Genomic DNA, 15144 nt, shown 5'->3' on the forward strand with positions numbered 1-15144 from the left:
TATAAATAAAGATTTATAAATTGTTTATGTTTGATTTCAACAAATTCATTTATTAAAATATATGATTGAATTTAATTGATAATAAAATATTGATCAATGGAAATGTTAAGAGGGTTGTTTTATGTTGATTTCATTATATTCAATCAAACTTTTTTTTATCATTTATAATAATTTTTTATCTTTTTAAATATTTTAAGCGTACGATCTTTTAAATATGTATAGGGATGAGTAAGTATACTGAATTAATCTCATTTAAAACAAAATTAGTCTTTTTTACGATCTTTTAGATATGTATAGGGATGAGTAAATATACTGACTTAATCTCATTTAAAACAAGATTAATTCTTTTTACAATGTAAAAAACAAAAAAAACAAAAAAAAAAATGTATACAGTTCCATGAATATGTAAATGACTAAAATATCCATAATTAATTAAATGAAAAAAGAAACCCTCTTGCTTCTGCCTTTATTCCATCCCATGGTTTCTCTTTACAATAGTTCATTCTTATGTTTTGACCTCAAAGTTGGGATGTTTCAAAAGCAGAAGCAAAAGTAAATTACCTCAAGGCGAACAAAAGTAGAAGGAAGAAAATCGAGTGATCTAGAAGACCCTACAGAGCTGAAACTCTTCTCCCCAACCTTATAAATCCATTCATTCTCCTTGAAATAACAAAAAAAGACCAAAAATAAAACCCCAAAATCTTCTCCCCACCCTTGGATTAATCTTTCCGTCTCCTTGAAATAGCAAAAATGGGTCATTTTCCTCCCTAATATTCCAGAAACATGTATAAAATTAGAAAGTGAGCAAACCCAATTTTCAATTGCAAAATATGAATAGAATTTTTATTAAAAATAAATAAAAAATGATTTGGATGTTCTTGAAACGTGGATTCACATATTTGATTTGATAAATATTTCCCATGGAATCAGATTAAGAGGAGTATTTATATAGAATTGGCAAAGCAAAATATTTTTATCGCAAGAATAGGTAATCATGACATGGGAATTGTTGTTTTTGTTATTTATTTTTTTCTTTTTTAATGAATAAGAATGCTGTTTAAAGCAAAAAAAAATTCAAAAGATGCAAGCTAACAAATTCCTAAAAGATTAGAGAAAGCAATTTCTTAAAAATTTGAAAGAACGAAATCTGAACTAGATCCTTGAAAAAGAAAACTACAATTCTCAAATAAGCTTTCATTTACAATACTGTCAACTATTCTATTTAAAACTTATGCATTACAACATAATTGCCAATTAAGCCTGTTCATAAGCTTTTTAACGAGGATAACTTGTTTTGCAGTTTGTAATATTGTAAACACATTAAATAAGGGCATTTTGAAAATTCAAAAATTATGGGACTGCATAAAGAACTTTATGAAGTGCAACTAGCATTTCTTTTAAAACAATTACAAATACACATCAAGCTAGTTTAAATATTAACTTGATGAAAATCTTCCCTTCCTAGATTGTTATAAATAGTAGCCATGTATTTTTTTAATAACAAATTACTAGCCATATTTAACAAAATAATTATGTGTTATTTTCATATAATCATGCAGAATATTAAATAGTCAAAAGATATATATTATGGAGAGCATGTTTAATATTTTTTTTAGAAACTAGCGTAAACTATGCAATAAAAATAATTATCAAGGGTCGACGACGTTATTTTAATTATAACTGCTTTTTTGTGAAATTAAAGTGGGAGATTCGGACTTTGAGACCTTTCTCAACCAAGTAATGGCTTGGTCACTGATTATCATTTTGCATTATTATGTTAATCACTTTATTTTTCCGAATTAGGCTTGAAAAATCAACTTTTTGTTATTTTAATAGGTAAAATAAAAAAATAATGCAATGTAAGGGACAATATAGCAATTTTAAAACGACTAGAGACTGATTGTTTAATTACGTAAAACCTTTGTGGTGGTAATTACAATTTGCATAAAATGATTTCTCAATCAAAAAAGTCACCGGAGTAACGGACACTGTAAAAGCAGGAAAAACTCTTTCCACCATTTTCCCAGAGCAGATAGATCTCAGATTCTCAATATCAGTGTAATTTTTTTGTTTTCCAATTTAAAAAAAAAAAAAATAAAACAAAAAAAGAAAAAAAAAAAAAATCAAAATACGGTACATAGATCGTGCCGTATATTCAATCTAAAAGATACGCATTTTCGGTTACTTACGAGTTTCTCAGATCTTTCATGGCTTCCTCAAGCAAAATCGAATCTGATGGAGAAGATGAAGCGCTAGAAGAAGAGGTTTTTTTTTTTTTCCCCTCCATCATTTTCCTTTTTCATTTTTACTATTTAATTTAAAATTTGATAAAATTTTCGATTTTTTTTTTAAATGATTTACAAAATTATTTTTGTCTTCAAATTCAATATCCGACTCCATTGCAGTAGTTTATACCTTTTCTCTCTTATAGTTTATGTAATGGATTCAAAATCACTTAGAATTGCGTTTGCAAAGGCATTTAGGGCAAAAAGAATCGCAGTTATGTATCCTTATATGAAACGCTGATATTAAAAATGGTGTCTGTTCTGCAGCTTGAGCATTTCGATGATTTTACTCTTGCTTCTTCATGGGAAAGGTACTTTTGTATACAAACGTATTCTATATGCATTTGTAATTCATTTTATGTGTTTATGGATTATGTATAATGAGTCTCGCTTAAAATTGAATTAAAGTTTTAAAATGAGAGAGAATTGGATTGGTCCTCATCTTTCAAAAATCAAATCTATAAGGGCTATAAAGCAAATCCTAGGTTGTTCTGATGATTTGCTATATATATATATATATATGTATATAATATGTGTGTGTGTGCGCGCGCTTATGCAGGTATAAATTTCTGAAGTTGTTATGTTTTGCACCATGTAACTAAAGTATGGAACATTTTGATTATTTTAATTTTATATAATTTGTTAGGTTCATCTCTGAGATAGAGGCAGTTTGTCGGCAGTGGATGGCTGATGGACCAAAGAATTTGTTGGTATGTTTGATTTGAAGAATGTTTTGTCAATCAAATTTTTGTCCTGTGAAGGTTCTTTCACCATGTTGCCTGGTGTGTTCTGCAAAGGACTTATTTGCACAGATGCTTTTTGTTTTTTTACTAATTGTTTTCATTGGCAGTAGTACTACTTATTTACTCGGCCCTAGGGTTTTGATCAAATTAGTACACAAAGTACGTTGTGACCAAGATATAAAATAACATATGATATGCTTATGTATTTATATGTATATGTGTATTCCTCAAATAATTTTCTATTACTATTTTAATTGTTAAATTGTCTAAAGATTCAATCAAAGTATTTCTAGGATTAATTGATTCTTAGAGATTTGAATATAGACAGATCCTTTATTGACATTACTTAAAAAATATTTTGATCATTTTGAGTGAAGGTGCTATAAGTAACTTCAGTTATCAAGGTAAGTGCAGGTGCTAAAGTCCTCATTTTATTTATTCATATAATGACTTCTGTTTATATTTTGTTTTTTTATTTTTATTTTGCATTAATATTTTAGCTGTAGGTGTATGTTTTTATATTTATGCATTGTTATTCTTGTTGTTTTAATGTTTCTTGAGTGTTGTCAAGTGTTATATTGTGCTTCATTTTTGTTGGATGACTTCTCTATGACGTTCAATGCCCTTACCAAAACCAAAAAAAAAAAAAAAAAAAAAAAAGAAAGAAAGAAATTTTCCATTAAAGAGGCAGGTGATAGAGCTTGTCATTTATTTTCATCAATATAATTGACCCTGAATCGATGTCCAAACCTTTGGTTGTAGGAAAAGCATGCAGTTCAGGTGGAATTTTCAACAGATTTATTTAAAGTCAAATCTGAGTTGAAGGATGTCACTAAAAGTTATTGCATAGAATACTACTTTAAAACCAACAATGATGGTATGCCAGTACTTCTGTGAAATTTTTTTTATTAATAACTTGGTTTGGATTGGAGAGTAATATATTTGCATTCTCTTTTTCAGCTAAGGTTGTGGACTGGAATTCCACATCACATGATTTGCAATTGTGTTTTGGGGTCAAAGAGTTTTTAGTATGTTTTAATTACACCTCTCACTTTGTATATCACTCAGTAGTGCTTCATTATTTTAATACTTATTTTCTTTCCATCACCAGGTAATTGCTCCTCAAAGTGCAAGTGGCGTGGTTCTTGATACACCAGAGGCTAGCAAGTTGTTAAGTGCAGTTGCAATTGCTTTATCAAATTGTTCTAGGTGTGATTTTCAGTTTGGAGCCCTTGCTATATAACTTTTGGTGAAGTCAAGACAAATGCATATTTACTATATGACTAAATATCTCGTGTTAGACCATACAACATATGGTTCCTAGTCTTCAATTATAAAGATATTTAATAATGGTTCTGAATATTTTTATAAGTTAAATTGAGTAATATATGCTGAACTGTAATCTCTTTTTGAATTTGCTTTCTAGTTTGTGGCCTGCATTTGTTCCTGTGCATGATCCTTCTCGGAAAGCATATATTGGTATCCAAAATATGGGAACCATTTTTACTAGAAGATTTGAGGCAGATTATATTGGTAGCCAAGTTCCAGTAAAACTCATGCATTTGGAGGGATTATACGAGTTGTTCATTTCTAAATTTGTAAGAATTTATCACAATTATTCATTTCGTGATGATGATTATTATTGCTTAATATATATATGCTCTTGTTTTTGTCATTATATTGAATTTATACACTTTGAAGCTGATAACATTATTTGTCATGTGTTATTCTTGATGTTCTCTGTTCTGGTCTCATTAGATAAAGCTATTAAGTAGAAAAGCAAGGAGCTTAAACCTTTGTTTTTTTTTTTGGGTAATAAAAGTAAGGAGCTTAAACTAGTTCCTTAAGGAAAGGACTCCCCCCTCCCCTTTTTTTTTTTGGCCTCATAAGGCCAAAATATACATAATTTTTCTCAATCATATCAAAGACTTAGGTAACATTTTTTACATTATTATATGTCTTGATCTGTAGTCAAGTTGTCTGGATCTCTGTACTTGCAACATATATTTTGTGCCATGGCTTAAGTATTGTTATTAAAAGTGTGCTGAAATTGTGTTGGCTTGTGGATTACATTCTAATTTTCTGTCCCAACCTAATAATGTTTCATCTGATGTTGAAGGCCTACTCCACGTTGGACTTATCGATGCATCTTTTCAAAGTCCATTTTAAAATGAAGTTAACCTTCCAAACCCTTCCCTTTGACGATGATAATGATGACGTTGAAGGAGTTGATGCTGATATTGCTCAAGCTGGAGGATATCCTGATGCCGATACCCACCACAAAACACAATGGGATGATGATTGTCCATGGAGCGAGTGGTATTCTGCAGAAGATCCTGTAAAAGGTAATAAGTAGATGAAAAGAATTCTCTTTTATTACTGCTATATTTATTTGTCTATTTGTTTATTATAGAAAACTTAAATTTATTAATTAAAAACACATTACTTAAAATTAAAGAGGATGATAAATCCTCAAAGAAAGCTCAGTGATTAACTACAATTCATCCTTCCGGTGCAACAAGATTAATGATGTTGGGATATCCCTAAACTCCATTGAAGAAGCAGCCCGTAAAGAAGCCCAAAACTTGATTAAAACCCATAAAATGTTCACATCTTGATTCCTATCTTCAGAAATCCTATCACTTGTTTCTAACCATAAAGACCAAAATAAAGCCATGATAGCAGAATTCCATCATACTTCTGCTTTATGTTTGAGAATTCATTTTCAATTTTTTCACTTGTTTCAGTGTTGGGGCATGTATGCGATGAATCAAACTTGCCTTTATGTCACATTTGTGCCCTTTTGAAGAAATTCAAATATCGCATGCCCATCTGAAAAAACTTTATCTTCATGGCTTAATGACTGCATATGGACCATGCATTATCTTATTTATTTGTAATTCACTAACTATGTAATCATATCTCTTTCTAAGGGGATCTAATAATTGCCATATCTTGTGGTTAATGTAAGCTTCCTAAGTTTCATTCTTGCTTTATGCCCATTAAATGTGGGGGATAACTAATTTTCTTTTGGATGCATTGACTGCATTAGGATTTGAGTTGGTTGCCACATGGTCAGAAAAGATGGTTGAAAGCTCCCTAGAGATGGCCGAACTGGAAAATGCATCACCCCATGAAGCTGAGAAGTGGATGTTATATCCGAAATTTTCTCCAAATTTGTAAGCATATTTTTCCATCTGCAAAGTCAATAATTTTGTGATTTAAGATCAAAACCTATGCTTATATGCAGGTATGCTTTTGATGGTTGCAAGGCATATCATGTTTGCATTTTGCTTACATTGCTTTTGCTATGTGGTTTTTGTTATTATCTTTTTTTACAGTCAAGTTCTAAACCAAAAAATGATTATATTTCCCTCAGGAGTGATGGTTCTAGAGGAAACAGAGTTGGTTTTGCTTCCCAGTTGCGCCTTTTGATTGATGCACTGGATATGTCCTTCCATGCTCAATTTATGGAAGATTTTGTGTCAGGTTTAAATTAGTTCTATGTTGTCAACATGTCATTTTATTTATTGACATACATTTGATGAAAAGTATATTTTGGTCGTATTAGTTGGAGATGCATGATTGCTCAAGAGACCCCTTGTTTATTTCTTGCTGTTTTATTGCAGTTGAAAACTCAGGTTCTGATAATTTGAAGTCCTCAGCAGTTATACCTCCACCTACAGTTATTGACCGTTTGCTTAAAGAGCTATTTCACGAGGGTGCTTCCCCTCCCCGCAGCTCATCTTTAGACATCTCTCTCTCTCTCTCTCTCTCTCTCTCTCTCTCTCTCACACACACACACACACACACACACACACACACACATCATGCACACACAGTGAAACATGCTATAAGTACATGCAATCAAGTGAAAATTATGGATGCTCCCTGTAGATTCTTAGGTGCAGCTTTCTTGTGTTAGAAGTTGGTGGAAAGATCTGTCTCCAAATTCTGAAAAAACTGGAGAAATATTCACTTTTCAAACATTGCATGAATTTTAAAAGGACCATTTTACTACCTTAAAGCTGATTTTGAACTATTATTGTAGGGGTACAACTCCCGGATTTTTCTAACAGTGAGCATAAGACTTCTCGAGCTATTAAAGGGGCTCCTCGTGAATCCCTTTTTGCACAATTTTGTTTACATTCTCTTTGGTTTGGTAACTGCAACATACGTGGTAAGTATGAAATATAGGTGTATTATCAGGGAAAATAAACTTGTCCAAAAAAAAAAAAGATATAGCATGCAGTTTCTTTTGTTTTTTCGTTTGTATATTTGCACTTTTATGACGATCTTGGTTTTTATCATGTGTGATCAGCAATTGCTGTACTCTGGATAGAATTTGTTCGAGAAGTTCGTTGGTGTTGGGAAGAGTCGCAGCCATTACCCCGAATGCCAGTCAATGGTTCAATTGATCTATCGACCTGTTTGATTCATCAGAAATTACATATGGTACCAAAATTTACTTCCATATAGTTGTTTTGTCATGAATTTGTTCAATTTATTTTTTTTGCCAGGTCTCACGGCCATTATTTTGTGTTTATGATTTATTGCTGAGCAGAGACAGATTCAATTTACAATTTGTTACTTTCCCATTATTCACATCAATATGCAGATACAACTGGGAAATAGAATTAATTGCCTGATATTTCTAATTTTAACTTAACTTTGAGAAAGTGGATATGACATGATGATGTTGGACAGTGCACTTACATTATTTGAATAAATTCATGTAATTTTTTTTTGAGTGCTTAATCAGTGAATCATATCTTGAATCCCATGTATAATAATAGTTCTAGCATTCACTGTCTTAAAATTACAATTAAAGCACCTTATGGCGTCGATGCTGGTAATCTTTATCTGGGACAACATCATGGATCTCTGGTGTGGTGTTAGTTTGTAATATATTGGTTCAGCATAAATTGTATCCTTATTTATTTTTCTTAAATCTGTTGTGAACTGTTTTCTTTTCTCACTGAGATTTTAAGAAGTTGTGTTATGAAATGTTGTCCATCTTGAGAATGATTAGCGCCTACATTTGGTCATGCTCCAGCTAATAAAAAGTACATGCACATGTAGGACTAATCTTTTTAATAATTTATGTTTAGATGTGAGTGCTTTACATGTTATTCATGCCCTCTGAGATATTTTTAATATAATGTGCTGTCTGATTTTTAGGATTAAAATTCATATGCATTCATGAATCAAAAATAGGAATTAATCATGCTTGTCAGGAGGTACTTGCATGTTTCAAGTCCTGAATATCATCAAGTGCAAGAAGACGGTGTCCTGCTATATCTTGCTAGAACTAAGTCTCATATTAGTGGAGAAAATCTGTGTTTTAAATCATCAAGAGGTTTCAGTTCTTTTTTTTTTTTTTTTTTTTTTTAATGATATTTTTTGAACTCCCATCTCTGAATCAAATTTTATCATTATTGGACTTTGATGTTGCATTTTCTAAAAGAAATCAAGATCTTTCCCCTTCTTATTAATATTCTGTGTTGGTTGTCAAGTTTGGCATCCTAAATATTCTTTCATTCTTTTTGACGTATATCAGTCATTGGACAAATTTTGGTATGTGAGTGGTTAATCAGTCATTTATGATTATTGCTATGCATTTTGGTGGCATATATGACGCAAAGATGACAAAATGTTTATGTGTCTTCTTTGTTCAGCTTGCAATATGCATTGAGAGGAAGTGTCAGTTGAATGAGGACTTTCAAGATTGTATTGGAAGCAATGATCAATCTTCTTCTCTTGAGGTAATGGTGGTGTTCTAGTTTGCTTTATTGTTGTTCTTTTAGGGTAAAGTTTCTTTTGACAATAGTATGTCTTTGTCTTGAAATGCTTTATTGACTATGCAGGACGATGACGTAGACATGGAGGACCCATCAATTCTGGGAACACCTAGTGAAGACTTCACAGGGAAACGTGACAGGTGAACTAAGCAAGTGAGATCTCCTTGGATTTTCTTAATTGAATACTGAATCATTTTTTAAATGATTTTCTGTTTCTCTTATTATATAAAAAAAAATTATTTGGGTTTAGCTGATAAAAGTTTGATAGTTTTGTGCTAGGGTATATCTGAATTTGCCAATAAATCCATTTAAGTAGTAAAAATCAATGAGCCGAAAGCCTGGACAATTGAGAAACAGATGGCTTTTCTTATTGGTACAAAATAACGATTTGACCATTCATTCTTATTTGTATTTGTTACTCCATATAAAGCTATAACAACTATGCTCTTTATCCCTTTTACAATGTTTAGATAGGTGTTCATGATTGTTAATTTGTCAGAAACTTGCTTTCTTCTGATACTTGTAAATGGTTATAGACTCTTTATTTCAGATAAAGTGAAAAATAAATAACTTCCATGGTCTTATAATAAAAGAGAGTTGCATAATTGCAAGCCAAAAATTTTGCTGCATTTTAATAGTACAAAAATGCCCACTAGTGTTGCTTAATTTTACCTAGTTTTAACCATTTGAACATGTATACTTTGTTGAGGATAAAATATAATTTTTATAAACCCTTATAAAAATTACCCTTGAACTTTCAAAAGTATTTCTTTGATACAAAACCCTCAAGTTGGCTTAAAGTACATGGCCTTAGATAGTTGAAAGTGCCCTCAAAGTGGTTTAATTTACATGACTTTTTTTTTTTCTTTTTTTCTTTTTTTTTTAATTTCTCTTTTTATGTATATAACTTATAAAATTTCCCACATACAATCTTTTATTTTCAAGTTATTGTCTTGTAGATAATTAGTATTTTGCTATTTAGAGTACTTGAAACTACATGGACTATCATGATTATGAAGGAGTATTGGAATATGAAATATTATTTTTACCTTATTATCTTTTATGCACTGCAATTTGTTGTCAAAAAGTTACCCATTTTTTAGGTCTAGAATAAGGTATTAGGAGGATAAAATTCTCTTTTCAGCTTAAATTTGACCTAACAACTTTTCATATTATCATGGATAACATCATTATTGCTCATTAAGCAGCCCTGTAACACCAGATGATTTGCGAGGTTCTGGAAGCACTGTATCAAGATTTAATTTTAAGCCTGAAGACATTATTGTGGCTACTGATCTGAAGCCTTTGGATAGTACCAGAAGGGGTTCAGCTGGTACTGTAGGGACTATGAAGCTTCTGAAGTCATATCAGAGCATGCATAAACCATTTACACAGGTTTCTGTAATATTATAACAAGTTGACATCTGTGACACTTTTCTTTCACTAACCCCTAAGAATATGACAGTAAATATTTTCCTCTTAATAATTGTAGGATGCCCCACTTATGACAGAAGACATGCATGAAGAACGGCTCCAGGCTGTTGAAGCATTTGGTGATTCATTTGTAAGCTGGAAAACTTATTAGGCAAATTATTTAACTCTTGAGTGTTTCATAATATGGTGTTTGTTTAGACAGTTCTGCCTGCAACTATTATGGATATCTTCTTATGTAGCTACAAATCACATTCAGTAGACAGTGACCAAATAAAGGAGATTGACATCCTTGGTTTAAGTGCAATTTTTTTTTTTTCTATGAAATGTTACTGTGGAGATTATAAGGCATTTAAGGAGTCTGAAAGTCGAATGATTTGTTTATTATTACTCTAGATCCAGGTGCTAAGTGTTGACGCTTTTCCCATGTTCATTGAAATGCATATTTGGATGAATATAATAAGAATGCCAACATTGTTATGGTGTACAACAAGCATCTTGTTGGATCCAACCAGATGATGCAAAACACATGGATGACCTAGCTGGTTCAAAGAAATTTGGGCATGGGGAAAGTTAATATTAGTGTCGATGGATCTTTTGACAGATCCTTGAGAATTTTCAAGAGTGGCTTGTAAATTGAATAGACAAATTAGTTTTATAGAAGTTTATGTTTCAAATGAAATGTAATTTAGTTTCATAAGCATCTTGCTTGGAATCTAGTGTCTAATTAATGACTTAACTAACAATATCTATCTATCTATCTATATATATATATATATATATATGTATGTATCTGCATCAGAGAAGCCATTTATTTCCTAGAATTATGTTATGTTAGATGTTAAATTTAGATATTAAAATTCTTGACAATGAGCTACCATATGTTTGTTAATTTTATAGAAATTGTTACTAATGAAGGTTTCTTCTTTATCAATCTTTTGCAGAACTTTTCTGCTCAGTTGGAAAGAGAGGTCTTATCTTCAGGTAATTAGCTTGGTTATATTCTGTCATCAGTAGCTGAAATTGTACATTTTCCTTTTTTCATCGCATGCATTTTAGGCCCTATCTGAAGAATGTCAACTAGCAGCTTATGAAGTTTGTGAAAAGTTTCGCAATGTTGGCAGAACTAATCAGAGCTCCCTATCTCATACTGATTCAAATGATGTTTTAGTTTCTTACTTTCCTTGATATATGTAGTACTAAGTTACTGCACTTCAGATGTTGGTGGTCTGGTTATATTAAAAAGAATTTTGACAGCATCCAGACATATCTGATTGACTCTGAATGCTCAGAAATAGTTTGTTTTCCTTTTCTCCTTTGGTTTTTTTTTTTTTTTCAGAAAACAAACATGACGTCTTTTTCTTTTGCATCCTTTCCAAATATGAAAGCAGTCCAACCCGATTTCTTATAATCTATCTATTTACGTTGGTGTTGCTTAATGTTCTAGAATCCTGCTCACATTTGTTGTCTTTTACAATATGTTTGGTATACAACTGGAGAATGTTTTTCTTTTCCCAGACAAAATCCAAAACAACTAGAAATGGTTTGACTCAGATGATTTTAAGCCTTTATCCAAAAAGAATTATGATCACCTGTACAAGATCTAGGGAGAGAAAATTAGTTGGGTTTTTTAGATAAATTCTTCCTATTTATAAAGCCCATATGCTGCATCTCTGATGATTATTTCCTTAATTAGAATCGCAGTTCGTAACTGAACTATCTGAAAACTCAAAACAACTTTTCCCAGTTTGAGACAACTGAGTAATTGAAATAATATTTTATAACCCCTTGTAAAAAGAAAAAAAATTTGTCTCTCAAGCAATATTCAGAAACAATGTTGACGGGAGAAGCTCAAGTGAACATTCCAACCCCTCTCCACCCCAAAACAAACTTCCTTCACTGGTTCTGGCATCTTGGCACTTTCTTCACCTAACCAAACATATCAAACTAAACAACTTCCTTTGTAATTTTCTTGTTGAAAGTAAACTATTCAGTGTTCTAAGTTCTTTCTCTGGCATTTTGTATAACCATCTCTATCATCACTATAACCTCTGAGTCATGTTTCTCCTTGGTCCAATTGTATTGACAGGAATACTACTTTGTTGTTATAGTAGCACACCATGTTGATCATTGATGGACTTTTAATTTTGAATCAGACATGTCAGCATTTAAAGCAGCAAATCCAGATGCTGTTTTTGAAGATTTTATTCGGTGGCATTCTCCTGGTGATTGGGAGAATGATGACATGGAAGAAACTGGATCATCGAAAGGTTCTTCAACAGATAGGCCAAAAGACAATTGGCCTCCCCGAGGACATCTTTCAAAGAGAATGTCTGAGAATGGAAATATGTGGAGAAAGATTTGGAATGATGCATCTGCTTTGCCAGTTTCTGAGCAGAAGCCACTTCTGGATCCAAATAGAGAAGGAGAAAAAGTAAGGTTATTTAAGTGTTATACTTTTCTTGTGTACTTTATGTTGCTTTTTATTTTTGGTGTAGAGCTACATTGCCTTGCTGAGCTTTTCACTTTGGAAGGTCCATGAGATTAAAAATGATTGGTGCACGTGAAAGTTTTCTGCTGATAATGTTAGCAAATCAATTAAAAAAGGGCTCTTCTAGCTCACGCTTTTAATTTTTTTAAAACCTTTTTCAGTCTGTATATTCTGACATAGCCATTTAATTATGTACTACAAATATTGTTTATAGAAAAACCCAGACCAACAGAATTTAGGCATAAGAAGCTAGTCTCCTTAATTTTTTTTTGCTACAGGGAGATCTCTTTGCTAAGATTTCTTAGAGAATGCTTATGGCATAGCCTGAATGATTTTGTGCTTTATTGGAGTTACTGCATGATGCTACCTGCTCCTGGCTTTTAGTTCTTCTCATTGGTTGAGGAAATACATTGACCAATTCTGCTTCATCAGGATAACCCTAGCATACTGCATTTAGGCTACCACCAAAGGATGAATTGTAAACCATGTTCCTAAATATTGGAAGCCCTTCTTTGTCCTCGTTTAAGATAAATGAAATTAGTTTCAAATGTTGTTCTTCTATGCCTGATCTGTTAAAACTTGGCCATGGGATATGGGACTATCTTAGAAATCTTGTAGAAAACATCCCAGTGATTTCTGTAACATTTTTGTCATTAGGGACAGAAGCTATATACAAACATATCAGCTATCTAGGACTATAGCAAAATTTTTCTCATGTAACTTCACACTGGTTAGAAGGAAACACAGCCATGCATGCATACATATATTTATTTACACAGCCATGCGTGCATATATATATATATATATATATATTTATTTATATATAAAGGAATTTAAGAACTACTAGGGGGATTCCATTTGGCTCAAAGGCTGCTGGCAATTTGCCTATGTACTTGAGAAAACAGTCAGTAAAATAGCAACAGTAGTTGTATGTATCTGGAAAGAAGTGAAGGATCTCTATACACAATTATTTGTATTGCTTGAGATGCTTTCCTTTGTTTACAGATCTTTCAGAGTTTCACTGGTGTACTATAAGTTGTCATGTCTTTTTGAACTTCCATAGATACTCCATTACCTGGAAACACAACGGCCACATCAACTGCTTGAGCAAATGATTTGTACTGCCTTCAGAGCATCAGCAGAGACTTTGAACAAGACTAGTTATGGTGGATTTAAACAAATGGCAACCAAAATGGATCAACTTTTCATTACTTTGGCATCTGGATTAAAGCGTCTGCGAGGTTAGTTTCTTGGTTTATGTATATGTGATTATATTATTATATCTATATTTACTATCAGGTACAAATTATTCGGAGGTGTAATTCTAATTTAACAATTTTGGTGCATGTTCAGTGAATAGTTTATCTGCTGGGAGTGAGAGTATTGAAGACCTTAGACGGCTGTGTGGTGTTTTTGAACATGTTGAAAAGTTACTCACTGTTGCAGCTTCTCTTCATCGCAAGTTCTTACAAGCCCCACGCCTCTCCGAAGCAATTTTTAGTGACTACTTCAGTTTTTATCTTCAGAGAATGGGAACACGCTCAAAAGATGACAATGTTCAAAAGGTAAAATCACTTTTATCTACAATTTACCCTCTTTAATGTTAAGAGTAAAGAATATGAAAACTTCATGTCTTCCATAGAACATACTTGATCTTTAGGCCTTGGTAGATCACTTAATTTTTTGATACTAAATTTATATTTATCAGGTTCAGAATATTGAATTTGAAAATGATTTGATATTTCATCATAGTGGTTCTATGCTCTCTAGTCGCTTCATTTTTGCAGGCTTTTTTGATGCACAACGATCATCATTTAGGTAGGATTACCTATTATCTTCTACAACTTGGACTAAATGTTTAATCTAATTTTTAACTAGGAGTTTGACAAGAAGCAGCAGGTTAGGTTTCATGAAAGACCAGTAGTGTCGAACATGTTTACACCTCCCACTGCAAACCAGTCATGGAGGAAAGTTTTAAGCATGGGTAATCTTCTGAATGGCCATGAACCGGTAGTGAGGGAGATAATATTTTCCATGCGTGATAGTGTGAGTGGCAATCACTATGCATCCAGGACTCCCAATGTGCATCAACAAGAAATAGAAACATATAGAATGTATATATGTGGAACCTCAAATGACCTCAGAGTAGCCCTCTCTATTACCTCATGCGATTAATCTCTTAAAAACCATGTGTACAAAGTTAATATTCATATTTTGTCATAATTTCATTTTAGTTGCCTAAGACCCCGTATAAAGATCTTATATTGAAGTAGAATTACCTTATATATAATCTGTTCTTAACATTTTTTTTATTTGTCGTTTTATATAAATTAATTTTCTTGTTGAAAATTTGAAAATTTGAAATTTTGAGGTGCACTTGCTAACTTTTTATA

General features: G+C 32.1%; 1 protein-coding gene across 3 annotated transcripts; it reads left to right on the forward strand.

The window, feature by feature from the left end:
* Window positions 1–1980: 1980 nt before the first annotated feature.
* LOC107411504 (uncharacterized) lies at window positions 1981–15054 on the forward strand. Of its 3 annotated transcripts, XM_016019102.4 has the most exons (22): window positions 1981–2264; window positions 2553–2596; window positions 2932–2995; window positions 3791–3905; window positions 3989–4056; window positions 4140–4237; window positions 4455–4626; window positions 5148–5373; window positions 6081–6207; window positions 6408–6517; window positions 6658–6750; window positions 7080–7208; window positions 7350–7483; window positions 8707–8793; window positions 8896–8969; window positions 10038–10224; window positions 10322–10393; window positions 11205–11244; window positions 12417–12694; window positions 13815–13992; window positions 14105–14316; window positions 14630–15054. In XM_016019102.4, the coding sequence occupies exons 1-22, from the start codon at window positions 2208–2210 to the stop codon at window positions 14924–14926; spliced, it is 2862 nt and encodes a 953-aa protein (XP_015874588.3). In that variant the 5' UTR covers window positions 1981–2207; the 3' UTR covers window positions 14927–15054. The 3 variants fall into 3 exon arrangements, with proteins under 3 accessions (XP_015874588.3, XP_060667833.1, XP_060667834.1); XM_060811850.1 differs by lacking the exon at window positions 2932–2995; XM_060811851.1 differs by lacking the exons at window positions 1981–2264; window positions 2553–2596; window positions 3989–4056 and having other exon boundaries at window positions 2962–2995.
* Window positions 15055–15144: the final 90 nt, after the last annotated feature.

This window comes from Ziziphus jujuba, chromosome 10 (assembly GCF_031755915.1).
Source record: "Ziziphus jujuba cultivar Dongzao chromosome 10, ASM3175591v1".
Classification (NCBI taxonomy): domain Eukaryota; kingdom Viridiplantae; phylum Streptophyta; class Magnoliopsida; order Rosales; family Rhamnaceae; genus Ziziphus; species Ziziphus jujuba.